The sequence below is a fragment of the Mobula birostris genome, chromosome 18 (genome assembly GCF_030028105.1).
Source record: "Mobula birostris isolate sMobBir1 chromosome 18, sMobBir1.hap1, whole genome shotgun sequence".
Classification (NCBI taxonomy): Eukaryota; Metazoa; Chordata; class Chondrichthyes; order Myliobatiformes; family Myliobatidae; genus Mobula; species Mobula birostris.
This window is the reverse complement of record NC_092387.1, coordinates 50,194,861-50,212,709: the sequence shown is the minus strand read 5'-3', so window position 1 is coordinate 50,212,709 and position 17,849 is coordinate 50,194,861. Positions and strand designations below refer to the sequence as shown.

Sequence of the window (17,849 nt, the reverse complement as noted above, 5' to 3'; positions counted from 1 at the left end):
TGTAGCCCATCCACGTCAAGTTTCAACATGTGTGTTCAGAGATGCTCTTCTGCAAACCACTGTTGTAACACATGGTCATTTGAGTTACTGTCGCCTTCCTGTCAGCTTGAACCAGTCTGACTATCTCCATTAACAAGGAGAATTAACAAGTCGTTTTCGCCCACGGAACAGCCACTCAGTGGATTTTTTTTTCATTTTTCACACCATTCTCTGAAAAGGTTGTTGTGCGTAAAAATCCCAGGAGTTCAGTAGTTTCTGAGATACTCAAACATCTCCATCTGGCATCAACAATCATACCATGGTCAAAGTCACTCAGATCACATTTCTTCCCCACCCCGTTGTTTGGTCTGAACAACAATGGACTCTCTTGACCATGACTGCATGCTTTTATGCATTGAGTTGCTGCCACATGACTGGCTGATGAGATATTTGCATTAATGAGCTAGTGTACAGGTATACCTAATAAAGTGTCCACTGAGCGTAATTAACAAAACTAACAAAGTATTGTTGTTAATTTTAAGACAATAAGACCATAAGATATAGGAGCAAAATTAGGCCATTTGGCCCATCAAGTCTGCTCCGCCATTCAATTATGGCTGATCCTTTCTTTTCCGCTTCCTCAACCCCATTTCCCAGCCTTCTCCCCGTAACCTTTGATGCCATCTCCAATCAAGAACCTATCAACCTCTGCCTTAAATACACCTAACGACCTGGCCTCCACAGCTGCCTGTGGCAACAAATTCCACAAATTCACCACTCTTTGGCTAAAGAAATTTCTCTGCATCTGTTTTGAAAGGACGCCACTCTATCCTGAGGCTGTGCCCTCTTGTCCTAGACTCTCCAACCATGGGAAACATCCTTTCCACATCTACTCTGTCTAGTCCTTTGAGCATTCAAAAATTTTCAGTGAGATCCCCCCTCATCCTTCTGAGTTCCAGCGAGTACAGAGCCAGAGTCATCAAACGTTCCTCATATGATAATCCTTTCATTCCTGGAATCATCCTTGTGAACCTCCTCTGGACCCTCTCCAATGACAGCAGATCTCTTCTAAGATGAGGAGCCCAAAACTGTACACAATACTCAAAGTGAGGCCTCACCAGTGCCTTATAAAGCCTCAGCATCACATCCCTGCTCTTGTATTTTAGACCTCTTAAAATGAATGCTAACATTGCATTTGCCTTTCTCACCACTGACTCAATCTGCAAGTTAACCTTTAGGGTGTTCTGCACAAGGATTCCCAAGTCCTTTTGCATCTCAGATTTTTGGATTTTCTCCCTGTTTAGAAAATAGTCTGTACATTTACTTCCACTACCAAAGTGCATGACCATGCATTTTCTAACATTATATTTCATTTGCCACTTATTTGCCCATTCTCCTAATCTGTCTAAGTCCTTCTGCATCCTACCTGTTTCCTCAACACTATCTGCCCCTCCACCAATCTTCGTATCATCTGCAAACTTAGCAACAAAGACATGTAATTCATCATCTAAATCATTGATATACAGCATAAAAAGAAGTGGTCCCAATACTGACCCCTGCGGAACACCAGTAGTCACTGGCAGACAACCGGAAAAGGATCCTTTTATTCCCACTCACTGCCTTCTTCCAATCAGCCAATACTCTAACCATGTCAGTAACTTTCCTGTAATACCACGGGCTCTTAACTTGGTAAGCAGCCTCATGTGTGGCATCTTGTCAAATGCATTCTCAAAGTCCAAAGATACAACATCCACTGCATCCCCATTATCTATCCTACTTGTAATCTCCTCAAAGAATTCCAAAAGGTTCGTCAGGCAGGATTTTCCCTTAAGAAAACCATGCTGACTTTGTCTTATTTTGTCCTGTGTCACCAAGTACTCCATCACCTTGTCCTTAACATCTAACATCTTCCCAGCCACTGAGGTCAGGTTAACTGGTCTTTTATTTCTTTTCTTCTGCTTTCCTCCTTTCTTAAAGAGTGGAGTGACATTTGCCATTTTCCAGTCCTCTGGCACCATACCAGAGTCCAATGATTTTTGAAAGATCATTTCTAATGCCTCCACACCTCTAACACTACTTCTTTCAGAACCCTAGGGTGCAATTCATCTGGTCCAGGTGATTTATGCACCTTTAGGTCTTTCAGCTTTTTGAGCACCTTCTCCCTTGTAATAGTAACTGCACTCGCTTCTCTTCCTTCACACACTACAACATCTGGCACACTGCTAGTGTCTTCCACAGAGAAGACTGATGCAAAATACTCATTTAGTTCATCTGCCATCTCCTTGACCCTGTTATCATTTTTCCCGCTTCATTTTCTAGCGGTCCTATATCCACTCTGATCTTTCTTTTATTTTTTACATACTTGGAAAAGCTTTTACTATCCACTTTGATATTATTTGCTAGCTCGCTTTCATATTTCGTCTTTTCCCTTCTAATGATTCTTTTAGTTGCTCTTTGTATGTTTTTAAAAACTTCCCAATCCTCTATCTTCCCACTAGTTTTTGCTTTGTTGTATGCCCTCTCTTTTGTTTTTACATTAGCTTTGACTTGCCTTGTCAGCCATGGCTGTACTATTTTGCCATTTGAGTATTTCTTATTTTTGGAATACACATGTCCTGCACCTTCCCCATTTTCCCCAGAAACCACAGCTGCTCTGCTGACATCCCTGCCAGCAGCTCCTTCCATTTTACTTTGGCCAACTCCTCTCTCATACCATTGTAATTTCCCTTACTCCACTGAAATACTGCTACATCAGACTTTACTTTCTCCCTATCAAATTTCAAGCTGAACTCAATCATACTGTGATCACTGGTTCCTAAGGGTTCTTTTACCTTAAGCTCCCTAATCACCTCTGGTTCATTACATAACACCCAATCCAGTATAGCCGATTTCTAGTAGGCTGAATGACAAACTGCTCTAAAAAACCATCTCTTAGGCATTCAGCAAACTCACTCTCTTGAGATCCAGATTTTCCCAATCGACCTGCAAGTTAAAATCTCCCATGATGATCATAACGTTGCCCTTTTGACACGCCTTTTCTACTTCCTGTTGTAATCTGTGGTCCACCTCCCAGTCACTGTTGGGAGGCCTGTATATAACTGCCATCAGGATCCTTTTACCCTTGCAGTTTCTTAACTCAACCCACAAGGATTCAACATCTTCTGATCCTATGTCACATCTTTCTACTGATTTGATGCCATTTTTTACCAGTAGAACTACACCACCCCCTCTGCCTACCTTCCTATCCCTCCGATATAACATGTAACCTTGGACATTCAGCTCCCAACTACAACCATCCTTCAGCCATGACTCAGTGAGGGCCACAACATCATACCTGGCAATCTGTAATAGTGCAACAAGATCATCCACTTTAAAGCAGATTAAGTATCATTGTTTATTGCAAGAGAGATTGAATACAAAAGAGGTTGTGCTTCATATATACAGTGGATTCTAGTTAACTGGGATGCATCAGTACCAGTACATTTTGGCCCATTTAAGGGGCTGCCCCAAATTAGCCAGAGTTTCATGGAAATAGTTGAAAATGTCTAAAAAAGATAAACTATCATTTAACTGAATAACAAATAATGTGCTTAAATGAAGTACAGAACAAATTAGAACATTATCAATACTACAACAGCACTATAAAACTGTGTATTAATTCCTAATAGTTATCAATGGATAACTATTGTATGTTGCCACATTCTTTTGATTGACTATAAATGATTAAAATAGGTGCAGATTAAAATAGATAACGATTGTCTTCATGCAATGCTTTTGATGATTGCATCCTCCAAATCTTCATTTTCATTGTAACATTCTAGATGATTGTCAATACCTTCAAATTCTTTGTAGTTTCTAACTTGTTGAAGTACCGAAATTCTTTCATTTTCACTGCTGGCTTGAAGCAACAGTGAACAAAACAGTTCTAAATTATCATACTGCTTATTTCTCACCAACTATCAGTGACAGAAATCACTGCTTTTTGAACATAAGCACAGGCAACTGAAGGTATTTGAAAACTGTTCGCTCTAAACCTGGTGTAAGGTCTACTGCCTACACCAGTGCACATGTCTGACACTAGTTAGAATCTGTTCAGCAATAATTTCCTGCCCTAATTAAGTAGCATAGCGTCCCAAATAAATGAAATAAATCCCAGCTATTTTCTCAATTAGATTTTGTTCTTTAAGAGTTGTCCCAAATATGCAGCTGCATGTTAACCAATTAACCAATGACCTAATTAACCAGAATCCACTGTATGTAGGTGAGCCCACATCTGGAGTAAAGGTAAGGAGATTTAAAAGAATAGATCTACTTGTCACATATGCATCAAAATGTACAGTGAAATGCATCATTTTTGTCAAATCAAATCAGTGATGATTGCACTGGGCAGCCTGCATGAGTCGCCATGCATCTGGCACCAATATAGTTTGCCCTCAGCTCACTAATCCGAACCGTATGCCTTTGGAATATAGGAGGAAACTGGAGCACCCAGAGGAAACCCACACAATCATAGGGAGAACATACGAACTCTTTACAGACAGCGAGCAATGGGAATTGAAGCTCAATCTTACAGCTGGCTGTTGCTCTAACTGTGACACTACCATGTCTGTACCGTGTACAGTATCAGTCTCCCTATTTAGAGGAGGATGTTAATGTACTGGAAGCAGTTCGGAGAAGGCTAATTTGATTGATGGATGGGATGTCCGACCTGCTGCCTATATGCAGTCTATGTACACTCAGTGACCATTTTATTAGATACCTCCTGTACCTAATAAAGTGGCTACTGAGCGTATGTTCCTCATCTTCTGCTGCTACTGTAGCTCATCCGCTTTAAGGTACAATGGGTTGTGCATTCAGAGATGGTCTTCTGCACATCACTGTTACAGTGTGTAGTTATTTGAGTTACTGTCACCTCCCTGTCGGCTTGAGCCCGTCTGGCCATTCTCCTCTGACCTCTCTCATTAACAAGGGACTTTCACCCACAGTACTGCCAATCACTGGATTTTTTATGGTTCTTGCACCATTCTTGAATGGTAAGGGTTAAGGAGTTGTGGGCATACCATGTCAGCGTCAGAAGTGGGGCAGTACTTTCCCAGCACAATCCTTGTTGATCGGATTTGATGGAAAGGATGCATTTCATTGCATGCTTTGATGCGCCTGTGTCAAATAAAGCCAGTCTCATCTTTGCCATAAATCAGGTTCATCAGAAAGCAGAGGGCAAACTAAACCTTAATCGCTATTTTGCATGATCTTTTTTTGCTCTGTTCCACCTCCTGATGTGTCCGTTTGTCCCTCCCCTCCAACCTCGCTCCTGACATATGTCCCTGCAGACAATAGAAATGCCCATTCACCTCCTCCCTCATCCCTGATCAGTCCTTCCAGGTGAGGTGAGACTGTTGTGCGTGAAATTCCCAGGACAGCTGCAGTTTTTGAGATATTCAAGCCACCCTGTCCAGCACCAACAGTTGTTCCACAGTCAAGGTCACTTAGGTCACACTTTGTCTCCATTCAGATGTTTGGTCTGAACAACAACTGAACCTTCTGACCATGTCAGCAGTCTTTTATGCATTGAGTTGCTGCTGCCTGATTGGCTGATTAGATATTTGCATTAATGAGCAGGTGAACAGGTGTACCTGGTAAAGTGGTCACCGAGTGTAGATTGTATTGGATATGCCTGTATCTGCATGTGGCCAAGTGGTTAAGGCGTTCGTCTAGTGATCTGAAGGTTGCTAGTTCGAGCCTCAGCTGTGGCAGCGTATTTGTGTCCTTGAGCAAGGCACTTAATCACACATTGATCTAGTGTCTGTAGCTCTAGCGCCCCACACGGACTTCCAATCTGTGCCTTGTGAGGCATGAAAATGCCTGACACAGGCCTCTCATGGTCTGAGTTGACATTCCCTCCCTCCCCTCCCTGTACCTGCTGTAATTTGGTAGAGTGAAAGAGAGCTTATTAAGATCCTAAGGGATCTTGGGGAGTGGATATGAAGAGAGAATTTCCTTTCGAGAAAAAATTCAGACCTGTAAGTCACCGTTTAATAGTCAGGGTCACCCACTAAGACAGGGAGAGGGCAACACTACCTCACTGCTGGTCAAGGTCATTGTCATGAGTGCTTGGATCTTTCTTTCCCAAACAACTGTTCTGTTCCCCTTTACAACTCGTGAACTGAAAAATGACAATTAACAATCTTGAATCTCAAAAAAGGTAATGGAACCGAAATTTATGAGCGTTTTTTATGCAGAGGGTAGACAGATTCCTGACAAGCAAGAGAGGTGAATGAGGAAGGCCAGAATGAGGAGCTACGCAGCAAATTTATTAAATGTAGAGAGGAAAATGTAGAAATGGAGAGAATCAAGTGACCTACGTCTGTTCCTAATTTGCACGTGTGTATATTCATTAGGAGAAGTAATTATTGAAATTGTGAATATCCTCACATGAGAGATTAAGAGATAACTGATTGGCACTTCTAGTATCCTCACAGACCGGCTGAAATTAGTGATGACACACCGATACACCTTGTCCCGAGCAGAGTACCTGAGGGTATACCTGCATCAGAACAGCATTCAGATGATATTAAGCTCAAAACTAACCCAAGGCAATTACCTTTCAGTGAGTGAATAAGTGCTCTGTGGAAAAGCATATGATTTAGCATTGATTGGCCAATGCAAATTACATAGATTTCCTTGAAGATCAATATGAGCCAAGATATATAGTCATTCACTAACATGTAACTTTGACCTGAGGCTCGCAAGGCTTTCAGTATCTGGGTCTGTTGTAAACCCAGGGAAGGGGATTGATGGCAGTGATTGGTCAGCAACAACATTACCATTGTTGCTGGGCAACATGGTAACGTAGTGGTTCACACAATGCTTTGCAGCGTTAGCTGGAAGATCAAGGTTCGATTCCCGTTGCTTTTGTAAGGAGTCTGTATGTTCTCACTGTGACAATGTTGTCTTCCTCTGGGTGCTCCAGTTTCTTGCGACATTCTAAGTATGTATGGTTAGGATTTAGTGAATTGTGGGTATACCTTGTTGTCATCCAAAGTGCAGCGGCACTTAGAGACTGCCCAGCACAATCCTCACTGATCTGATTTGACGGAAATAATGCATTTCATTGCATGTTTTGATGCACCTGTGTCAAATAAAGCCAGTCTCATCTTTGCTATAAATCAGGTTCATCAGAATGCAGAGGGCAAACTGAACCTTAATCTCTATTTTGCATTATTTTTTGTTGCTCTGTTAACACCTCCTAATGAAAGGTTGGTGGCATTTCTGAATCTAACATTATACAAGCTAATAAAATCAGTTTCAAGCTGTGATTCCCTTGTCCATTTGTCCCTCCCCACAAACCTCCCTCACCTCAATTCAGGGCCCCAAACTGTCCTTTCAGATGAAGCGACACTTTACCTGCGAATCTGTTAGGGTTGTCTATTGTATTCGGTGCTCCCAATGCAGTCTCCTCTACATTGGTGAGACTTTACGTTAATTGGGAGACTGTTTTGTTAAGTACTTCCTCTTCATCTGGAATTTCCCTATGGCCAGCCATTTTAATTCCTATCCCCATTCCCGATCTGACATGTCAGAAACATAGAAAACTCACGGCACAATACAGCACAACCCTTCAGCCCACAAGGCTGTGCCGAACATGTCCTTACCTTAGAAATTACCTAGGGTTATCCATAGCCTTCTATTTTTCTGAGCTCCATGTACCTGTCCAGGAGTCTCTTAAAAGACCCTATTGTATCCACCTCCACTACCATCGCCGGCAGCCCATTCCACACACTCACCACTCTCTGCATAAAAAACTTACCCCTGACATATCCTCTGTACCTACTTCTAAGCACCTTAAAACTGTGTGTGCTCTCTCGTGCTAGCCATTTCAGCCCTGGGGAAAAGCGTCTGACTATCCACACGATCAATGCCTCTCATCATCTTATACACCTCTATCAGGTCACCTCTCACCCTCCGTCGCTCCAAGGAGAAAAGGCCAAGTTCACTCAACCTATTCTCAAAAGGCATGCTCTCCAATCCAGGCAGCATTCTTGTAAATCTCCTCTGCACCCTTTCTATGGATTCCATGTCCTTCCTGTAGTGAGGCGACCAGAACTGAGTGCAGTACTCCAAGTGTGGTCTGACCACGGTCCTTTACAGCTGCAACATTACCTCTCGCTTCTAAATTCAATTCCACTATTGATGAAGGCCAATACACCATATGCCTTCTTAACCACAGAGTCAACCTGCGCAGCTGCTTTGAGCATCCTATGGACTCGGACCCCAAGATCCCTCTGATCCTCCACATTGCCAATTAATACTATATTCTGCTTTTGTATATGACCTACCAAAATGTTGGTCCGTGGCCTCCTGTTTTGCCATGATTAGGCCACTCTCAGGGTGGAGGATCAACACCTCATATTCTGTCTAGGTAGCCTCCAACCTGAGGGCATAAACATCGATTTCTTTTTCGGTAATGTTTTTTTCCTTTTCCCATCCCCTTCTGTCTTCTTCTGTTTCCCTTTCTGGCCTTGTGGTAAACCATATATGTATGTTGTAACTGGGTTAACTGTCTGGACACGCCCCTCTGCTGACTGCCCCGTGGCTCCTCCCACAGACCCCTGAATAAAGGCGATTTTGCCTTGCTCCTCCTCCTCAGTCCAGGCACAGACACTCAGCATGGAAGTCATATTTTACTGCGAATAAAAGCCTTTCAGTATTTACCCTACTTCAGTCTTTTGGAGTAATTGAAGGTGCTTCAGGCCTCTCGCCTCTTCTCCTCACGTACCTATCACCTCCCCCCTGGTGCCCCTCCTTCTTCCCTTTCTCCCATGATCCATTCTCCTCTCCTATCAGATTCCTTCTTCAACAACTCTTTACCTTTCCCACCCACCTGGCTTCACCTGTCACCTTTCTAGCTCCTTCCCCTCCCTCCACTTTTTAATTCCGGTTCCTTTCTGGCCCTGATGAAGGGTCTTGGCCCAAAACATTGACTGTTTAATCATTTTCATAGACGCTGCCTGACTTGCTGAGTTCCTCCAACATTTTGTGCATGTTGCTCTAGAATTCTCTTGATTTGGATCACAGGACCATAAGATGAGAAGGCATTGGAGCATACTTTGGGCATTTAGCCCATCGAGTCTGCTCCACCATTCCACCATGGCTGATTTATTACCCCCCCCCCCTTAACACTATTCTCCTGCCTCCTTTGGTGCCCTTACTAATTTAACAAAACAAAGAATAAGTTGGTTGATTGACCTTCTGATTCATCCTATACAACACTGCTCTGACCCATTGCTAATCAGACTTCCCTGGGTTAAATTGTTGCTTCAATAAGCCTTTCAGTCTTGGGTTTAGAAGTAGATTTGTGTATATGGGAGTCTCCACACTTCAAAGTAACTCATTGTAGGGGAGGTGATTCATGAGACGAGATACAGGCGAGTCCCTCACACACTGTGAGCCTTTGAGAACTGAGGGATACATGTGTGTATCTGCACAAGCACAGCAATTCACAGTTGGCTTGCATGATACAGAGGATAACTGATGGTGGCAGATTGTTAACTTTTACCTGAGCTTAACTTACGGATTGAGGACTCCTGTCATGAGAACCACCATCAACAGCAGACATTAATGTTGTTCTGCCTCGCTTCTTGTGTGCAAGCGTAACCCACAAGTACTCCTGATATACGTAATTAAATAGATATGGCGCAGTTACTGAACACATATGAGACGCAACTGTAAAATATAAGCTATTAAGTCCCAGCTGAGAGAGCACAATGATTATCGATGACAGGCTCTGTGAACATGCAGCAGGCTGGGTAACAAAGTGCTCCGTTATTTATTACTACTGATCGTAGGCCTGTAGCCCAATAAATTAATCGACAGAACCCAAATGGGAACTACAGGATATCTGCTACTGCTAACACTCATGGGAAGAATTATAGATATGCTCAGCAACAAGCATTGATTTTCTTATTGGGCATTTTGCTCATTAAAAATTAATTTACCATTCCCTTTCCACCCTCTGTCTAAATGCTTTTGATTCCACTAAGTTCTATTGATGCCAAGCATCCTGCAGTCTTGCCTCTGAGTCAGAACGTTGCCCAGTGAATTTGCAATAACTCGGGCCGATGCTGCAGCAAGCTCCTGGAGGACTGTAGCACTGTCAGGGAATCAGTCGTTCGGGCGAGTTGCTAGACCAAGACCCCTCCGTTTTTTTCATGCCAATATAAAAGTTCCCAATGGGCCATTTTGAAAAAAGGAAGAAAGGCTCTGTTCACTGTTATGCTGGGAAATAGCAGAGAACCCAGTCACTAGCACAGTTGGTTTGTGGGAACTAGCTCTTCATAAATGGTTTCGGTGTCCCTTGTGTAATTAGCAATGACCGCAGTTCAGAAGTAGAGTGTTGGTTGTAATTAGGATGCGTTGGACATGAAAGGTGCTACGTAAATGCAAAGTAACTTAGACAAAGATGAGAAAATCTGCAGATGATGGAAATCCAAGCAACACGCACAAAAGTGCTGGAGGAGCTCAGAAGGTCAGGGAGGGGAACAAACAGTCGATGTTTACCTGGGGCGCAAAGTAGCTCTGCGGTTAGCATGACGCTATCACAGCTCTGGGAATTCCAGAGTTCAGAATTCAGTTCTGGCACTGTTCTGTAAGGAGTCTCTGTACGTCCTCCTCCTAGAATGTGTTTGCTTTCCCCTAGGTGCTCTGGTTTCCTCCCACAATTCAAAGATGTACCAGTAGGTTAATTGGTCATTGTAAATTGTCCTGTCGGGGTTGCTGGGGCCTACTCCACGCTGTATCAATAAAATAAATAAATATTTCAGGCAGAGATCCATCATTAAGCCTCTCACCTTCTTCCTGAGGAAGGGTCTCGGCCTGAAATGTTGACCTTTTATTCCTCTCCATAGGTGCAGCCTGACCTGCTGAGCTCCCCCAGCATTATGTGTGTGTTTTGCTGGGTTTCCAGCCTCTGCAGAATCTCCTGTGCTTCGGAAATGCAAAGTCTTTATTTCTGAGAGGGAGCCTGGTGGTTTTCTAATGCTCATTATTGGAAGAGGGCTGGCCTCAAACCTGTATGACCTTTCTCAACAATCAGTAAGACTCTTAACAGAACATTAACTTCTTAACTGACCCTGACAGTAACATTTAGATACCACGAAGGCATTACATGGAGCAAAAGATGCTTTTGAAAATCTAACTTCCTGAAAATTGTGCTACATTTGTAAAAACAAAGTTGTATTACTAAGTGTTCTTTATGACCTCAGGCTGTCCCAGTGTACTTAAAGGTAATTAAATACTTTTGAGATGCAGACCCGGTTATAAAGCGGGAATTATAGCAGCATGTGTACAGCCAGCGAGCTCCCACAGTCAACAATATGATAATGACCAGACTGTCTGCATTCTGTGCTCTAGTTAGAGATAAAATATTGGCTTGGATGACCGGAAGAAATCTGATCAGAAGAAGAAAGGATTAAGAAGGTGGATGGTCTGTATGACATAGAACATTGAACATTACAGCACAGCAAGACCCTTCAGCCCACAATGTTGTGCTAACCTCTTAACCTACTCTTAAGATTAATCTAACCCTTCCCTCCTACGTAGCCCTCCATTTTCTATCACCCATGTGACTTTTTAAGAGTTTCCTCAATATCCCTGATATACCTATCCAACTGCTTCTTAAATGATACATTTGTATCTGCCCCAACCATGTCCACTAGTAGTTTGTTCCATGTACTCACCAACCTCTGTGTGAAAAAGTTGCCCCTCAGGTTCCTTTTGTGTGGGCACGTGGCCAAGTGGTTAAGGCATGGGACTAGCGTCTTGAAGGTCGTGAGTTCGAGCCCCAGCTGAGGGAACGTGTTGTGTCCTTGAGCAAGTCACTTAATCACACATAGCTCTGCAACGACACTGGTGCCAAGCTGTATGGGTCCTAATACCCTTCCCTTGGACAACATCGGTGTCTTGGAGAGGGGAGACTTGCAGCATGGGCAACCGCTGGTCTTCCATACAACCTTGCCCAGGCCTGTGACCTGGAGAGTGAAGACTTTCCAGGCGCAGATCCATGGTCTCACAAGACTAACGGATGCCTTTACTTTCTTTACAGGTTCCTTTTAAATCTTTCCCTTCCATTCACCCTAGGACCAATTCTGAAAATTGTCCTTTTTTTGCCCGATAGAAGGTAAAATTGATCTTTATTGGATAACACAGGGTCTATTAGATGATGGGCTATTTCACCTTGCCTGGAACCCTGGGGTCCAGAGGGCATGGCTTGTGTTTGAAGGGGTTAAATCTAAAACTAAAATGATGAGAACATTTTTCTGATAATAAGTGAAACTGACTACCCAGGGAGTAGGGTGCTCACATTTAGGGTCAATTCATTCAAAACCAATGTGATAAATTCTCCTCCAAACCTAGTGGCAATTCAGCAGCATGTCATGGAAATGTGTGAGCACTTTCACCCCATCCGCAACGACTAGGAATTCACAGTGAATTCCACCACCGATTCATATTCTGACGTGTTGGTCAATGGCCTCCTCTACTGCCATGACGAGGCCACTCTCTGGTTGAAAAGCACCATCTCTCATTCCATCTGGGTAGCCTCCAAGCTGACAGCACGAACTTCGATTTCTTTAGTTTCTGGTCCTCCTCATCATATTTATGTGGAGGTTCAAAGTTTGAAGTACATTTATTATCAATGTATACTATATACATTGAGCCTTGAGATTCATCTCCTTACAGGCAGCCACAAAACAAGGAAACCCACAACCTCAGTTCAGCGCAGACATGAGTAAACCTTGCAGAGCAGCGAGTTGAACCTGCTGGTCCTTCACTTCCAGACCCAACACCCTGACCTTTTCAATCTGGCCTGCCGCTTAAATTGGCCAAAACCTCAGGCCGGTCCTCACTCTCAGTCCTGGGCCTTGCCACTTTGATACAGTCTCAGACCTGAGCCCTGCCACTTTGATATGGTCTCAGACCTGGGCCCTGCCACTTTGATATGCTCTCAATCCTGGGCCCTGCCACTTTGATATGGTCTCAGACCTGGGCCCTGCCACTTTGATATGGTCTCAGACCTGGGCCCTGCCACTTTGATATGCTCTCAATCCTGGGCCCTGCCACTTTGATATGGTCTCAGACAGACCTGAGCCCTGCCACTTTGATATGCTCTCAATCCTGGGCCTTGCCACTTTGATACAGTCTCAGACCTGAGCCCTGCCACTTTGATATGGTCTCAGACCTGGGCCCTGCCACTTTGATATGCTCTCAATCCTGGGCCCTGCCACTTTGATATGGTCTCAGACCTGGGCCCTGCCACTTTGATATGGTCTCAGACCTGGGCCCTGCCACTTTGATATGCTCTCAATCCTGGGCCCTGCCACTTTGATATGGTCTCAGACAGACCTGAGCCCTGCCACTTTGATATGCTCTCAATCCTGGGCCCTGCCACTTTGATATGGTCTCAGACCTGGGCCCTGCCACTTTGATACGCTCTCAGACCTGGGCCCTGCCACTTTGATACGGTCTCAGACCTGGGCCCTGCCACTTTGATACGGTCTCAGACCTGGGCCCTGCCACTTTGATACGGTCTCAGACCCGGGCCCTGCCACTTTGATATGGTCTCAGACCTGGGCCCTGCCACTTTGATATGCTCTCAATCCAACCTTTCTAATTAGGCCCAGTGCTTAAATCAATCAGACCTCATGTCTTTCCTCTCTCTCAGGCCCTAGGCCTAGGCTCCACTGCCTCGAGGTAAATGAGGAATTAAATGAGTGGCTCAATGTGCATTCAGCCAGATAAAGGTAAAACATGGTCTCTAGTGTAGTAGAGAAATTCCTGAAATATCAACTGTTTATTCCTCTCCATAGATGCTGCTTTACTGGCTGAGCATTTTGGTTGGTTGCCATATTTACTTTAATTCCCTACCCCATCAGAGACCATGTTTTAACGTATTTTAGCTCAATGCGCTGTGCAATGACTTGACCTGTATAAACAGTGTGCAAGACCAGCTTTTCACCGTATCTTGGTACATGTAACAATAGTTAACCAATTTCAATACCAATACCATTTGGCCCATTGAGCCGATGCCAGACATCCCACCCTGCAAAAACTCATTTCAGGGAGGTAGCACCATCAATTTGCGGGAGACTTCCGGGAGAGGTGGGATGTCTACAATAGAGTAGCTCCTTAGTAGCTAGCCAGCTAGTTTAAATAACGTTAGCTATGCTAATGAACACTCTCTCTCGTTCTCTCTTGCTTTTCTCTCGCTTGCTCTCAAAAAAATTGATTTCCGTGATATTGTATATAATTTGCGGGCATCAGGGAGCCACTATTAATATGCGGGAGACTCCTGGAAGTTCCGGGAGAGGTGGGATGTCTGTGATGCCAGCTCTCAGAAATCCTATCCCATTCCCCCACTTAATTCCTTGTACCCTACTCTCACTTGATGGAGAGTCTCAGCCTGAAATGTCGACTGCTTATTCCTCTCCATAAATGCTGCCTGACCTGCTGAGTTCCTCCAGCATTTTGTGAGTGTTAATCTAATCCCTCTTCCATGCCCATTAACTACCTGCAGTTTTCTTACACCCCACCTGCATTACTGGTCGTTTGCAGTGGCCAATCAACTTAAGAACATGTGTTTGGGATGTGGGGAAGGAAACTCGAGCACTGGAGGGAAACCCAAGTGTTTGCAGGGAGAACGTGTAAACTCCACACAGACAGTTCAGATCGAACCAGGGTTGTCAGAGCTGCAAAGCAAGAGCATACCTGCTGTGCTTCCCTCGTGAAGTTTCACCAGACTCAGAACCAGATTTAATATCACCAGCATTCATTGTGAAATTTGTTAACTTTGTGGCAGCAGTGTACTGCAATACATGTTAATATAGAGAAAAAACTGGTGAATTGCAGTAAGTATATCAAATAGTTAAATTAAATAAGTAGTGCAAAAACAGAAATAAAAATGTAATGAGGTAGTGTTCTTGGGTTCAATGTCCAGTTAGAAATCGGATGGCAGAGGGGGAGAAGCTGCTCCTACTTCCTGATGGTAACAATGAGGAGGAGTGGCATGTCCTGGGTGGTGGGGTCCTTCATGATGGATACTGCCTTTTTGAGCCATTGTTCATGAGGATGTCTTGGATGCTACAGAGGCTAGTGGCCATGATGGAGCTGACTAATTTTACAACTCTCTGCAGCTGACTTTGATCCTGTGCCGTAGCCATTCCACACCCCCCCCCCATACCAGGTGGTGATGCAGCCAGTTAGAATGCTCACCACAGTACATCTATAGAAATTTTTGAATGTTTTAGACGGCATCCCAAATCTCCTCAAGTCCTCAAGTTCCTAAAGTACAGCCGCTGTCTTGCCTTCTTTACAGCTGCGTCAATATGTTGGGACCAAGTTAGCTCCCCAGAGATATTGACACCTATGAATTTGAAATTGCTCACTCTCTCCACTTCTGATCCTTCTATGAGGATTGGTTTATGTTCCCTCATCTCACACTTCCTGAAGTCCACAATCAGCTCTTTGGTCTTGCTGACATTGAGTGCCAGGTTGTTGCTGCGACACCACTCAACCAGCTGGTGTATCTTATGCCCTCTTGTCACCATCTGAGATCCTGCCAACAATGGTTGTATCATCAGCAAATTTATAGATGGCATTTGAGCTATAGCTAGCCACACAGTCATAGGTGTAGAGTGAGTAGAGCAGTGAGCTAAGCACACATCCCTAAGGTGCGCCAGTGTTGATGGTCAGTGAGGTGGAGGTGTTATTTCCAATCTGCACAGATTGTGGTCTGCCAGCTAGGAAGTCAAGGATCCAGCTGCTGAGGGAGATACAGAGGCCTAGGTCTGTAGCTTTTCAATCAGGACACAAGGACTCAAACCCATGACCTTTGGTTTCTGAGACCAACGCCTTACCACTTGGCAACCATGCCCTGAAATGGTGCAAACTCCACACAGACAGTACCCAAGGTCAGGATTGAACCTGGTGTTTTGGGGCAGCAGCTCTACCAGCTGTGCCACCGTGTCACCTACTGACTCATTCAGTTGTAATATGGCAAATGCCACAACCAATTTGTGTAGATTAGGGCACCACAGAGAACATCTTGATAATGACCAGCTGACTATTTATGGTAGGATTATTTGAGGATAGTTATTAGCCAGGATGTTGGAGAAGAGCTCCCTGTGACTTTTGTGATGCCTGGGAGCGAAGGTGAGGTTGTTATTATGGTATTTTATCCAAATGATGGCACTTCCAGATGTGTAGCATTCCACCCACAGTGTATTGGGACTCGCAGGCTGGATTTTGTGGTGGGGTCCCTGGAACAGGAGTCAAACCTATTACAGTAACTTGTGTCTCAGTAGCTGGAATGGTTACCAGACGATAACTAGCATTGCTGAAGAAATGATCCTCAGTTTCTGACCTACGCAAAGGGATATATTTCTTCAGAGAGCACAGGGTTACAGAAGGACGCATTAGATGCCTTAAATCTCTGGACTGGGAAATACATTCCCAGTAACTGTGCTATTAGTGAGCATTTAATGATTATTTAATGACGTCATTAAAGGTTATGGACTACAGTTCCTCAATGGCTTTTAGACAGCTCCTGCGTTTCGCGGCAATGCTTTTTAGACTAGCAACGGTCCAACTTGGCTAAAGACTGAGAGCTAATGCACTCCCAGAGAGTGGCACTTAGGAAAGTGGACTGCAGTGATGGACTATCCTGGCGAATTTTGACAGGAGCTATTTGTGATTATGTAGCTTCAAGGCACTTAACAGGCATGTAACTGGATCAGGGTAAGGCTGACAATGAACAAAGAACCAGGCATTAGAATAATAGTTGGTCAGGAGTATCTTGAGGGAAGAGGGTGGACTGAGTTGGAAAAAGACTCCAGAACTTTCAGGATGAGATGGTTAGAATGTAGAACCTAGAACACTACAGCACAGTACACCCTTCAGCCCACGATGTTGTGCCAACCTTTGAACCTACTCTACTGTAAGTACCATCTAACCCTTCCCTCCTAAGTAGACCTCCATTTTTCTATCATCCATCTGCCTATCTAAGAGTTTCTTAATTACCCCTCATGCATTTGCCTCTATCACCACCCCTGGCAGGGCGTTCCATGCATGGTTGATGATGAGGTGAAGATTAGAGGGACCCATTTTTAGTAAGTTTTAGAGCTGGTAAGAATTGCAGAAATTGGGAAAAGAAAGGCCACACTCGTGGCCTCACCTCATCCAAAATGATAAGGCAATGTTAAGGAAAATTAACCTCAAAGTAGTATAGAATGAAACATTCATACTTTGATACTAAATTTACTTTAAGATTTTGGGTCTCGCTTTACCCCCAGACAAATTGATCCTTCGGTATTAAGGATGCTCAAACATAAGACTTGAGGACACGGGAGCAGAATAGGCCCATGGGGCCCATCGAGCCTGCTCCGCCATTCTAGGCCCTGGCTAAGACATGGGACAGAAAAACAGTCCATGGGGAAATTTTTCAGGGGTAATGTGACTGTGTGGGTCAGTGAGTTCGAGGGTGAGGAACCTAGTGTGAGGGGTCACTGATGAATAACAGGGGATCAGCAATTTAAGGCAGTGATAGGCATCATTTTTTTTCTCCATCCTCCTCTGTTACCAATTTCCACCATCGGCAGCCCTTTGTTGCCTCCTTCCATCAACTTCTGACCTCTGTTGTCATTTCCATTCTTTCCTTCTCCATTAAGTGGATCCAACTATCACATGCCTTGCTCCACCTCTTCTCACCATCTCTCTCTTTCAGACAGCATTGCTATTAGCATTGGATTATTCTTTTCGTATGTACCAAGATACTGTGCAAGGCTTTTGTTTCATGGGCCGTCCTGATAGATCATGCCATA

The 17,849-nt window shown here is 44.1% G+C and overlaps 1 protein-coding gene across 2 annotated transcripts in view; it reads left to right on the top strand.

Moving 5' to 3' along the window:
* The window catches only part of spock2 (SPARC (osteonectin), cwcv and kazal like domains proteoglycan 2), a 105,541-nt gene that overhangs the window by 49,984 nt on the left and 37,708 nt on the right, over positions 1-17,849 (top strand). The window contains exon 1 of one of the 2 annotated variants that reach the window (XM_072282637.1): positions 16,866-16,966. The exons of the other annotated variant lie outside the window; for it this stretch is intronic. Coding sequence (XP_072138738.1) covers positions 16,936-16,966 — 31 coding nt within the window. The 5' untranslated portion in view covers positions 16,866-16,935. Of the gene's footprint in view, positions 1-16,865; positions 16,967-17,849 lie in introns of those variants that run through there. 2 annotated transcript variants of the gene reach the window in all.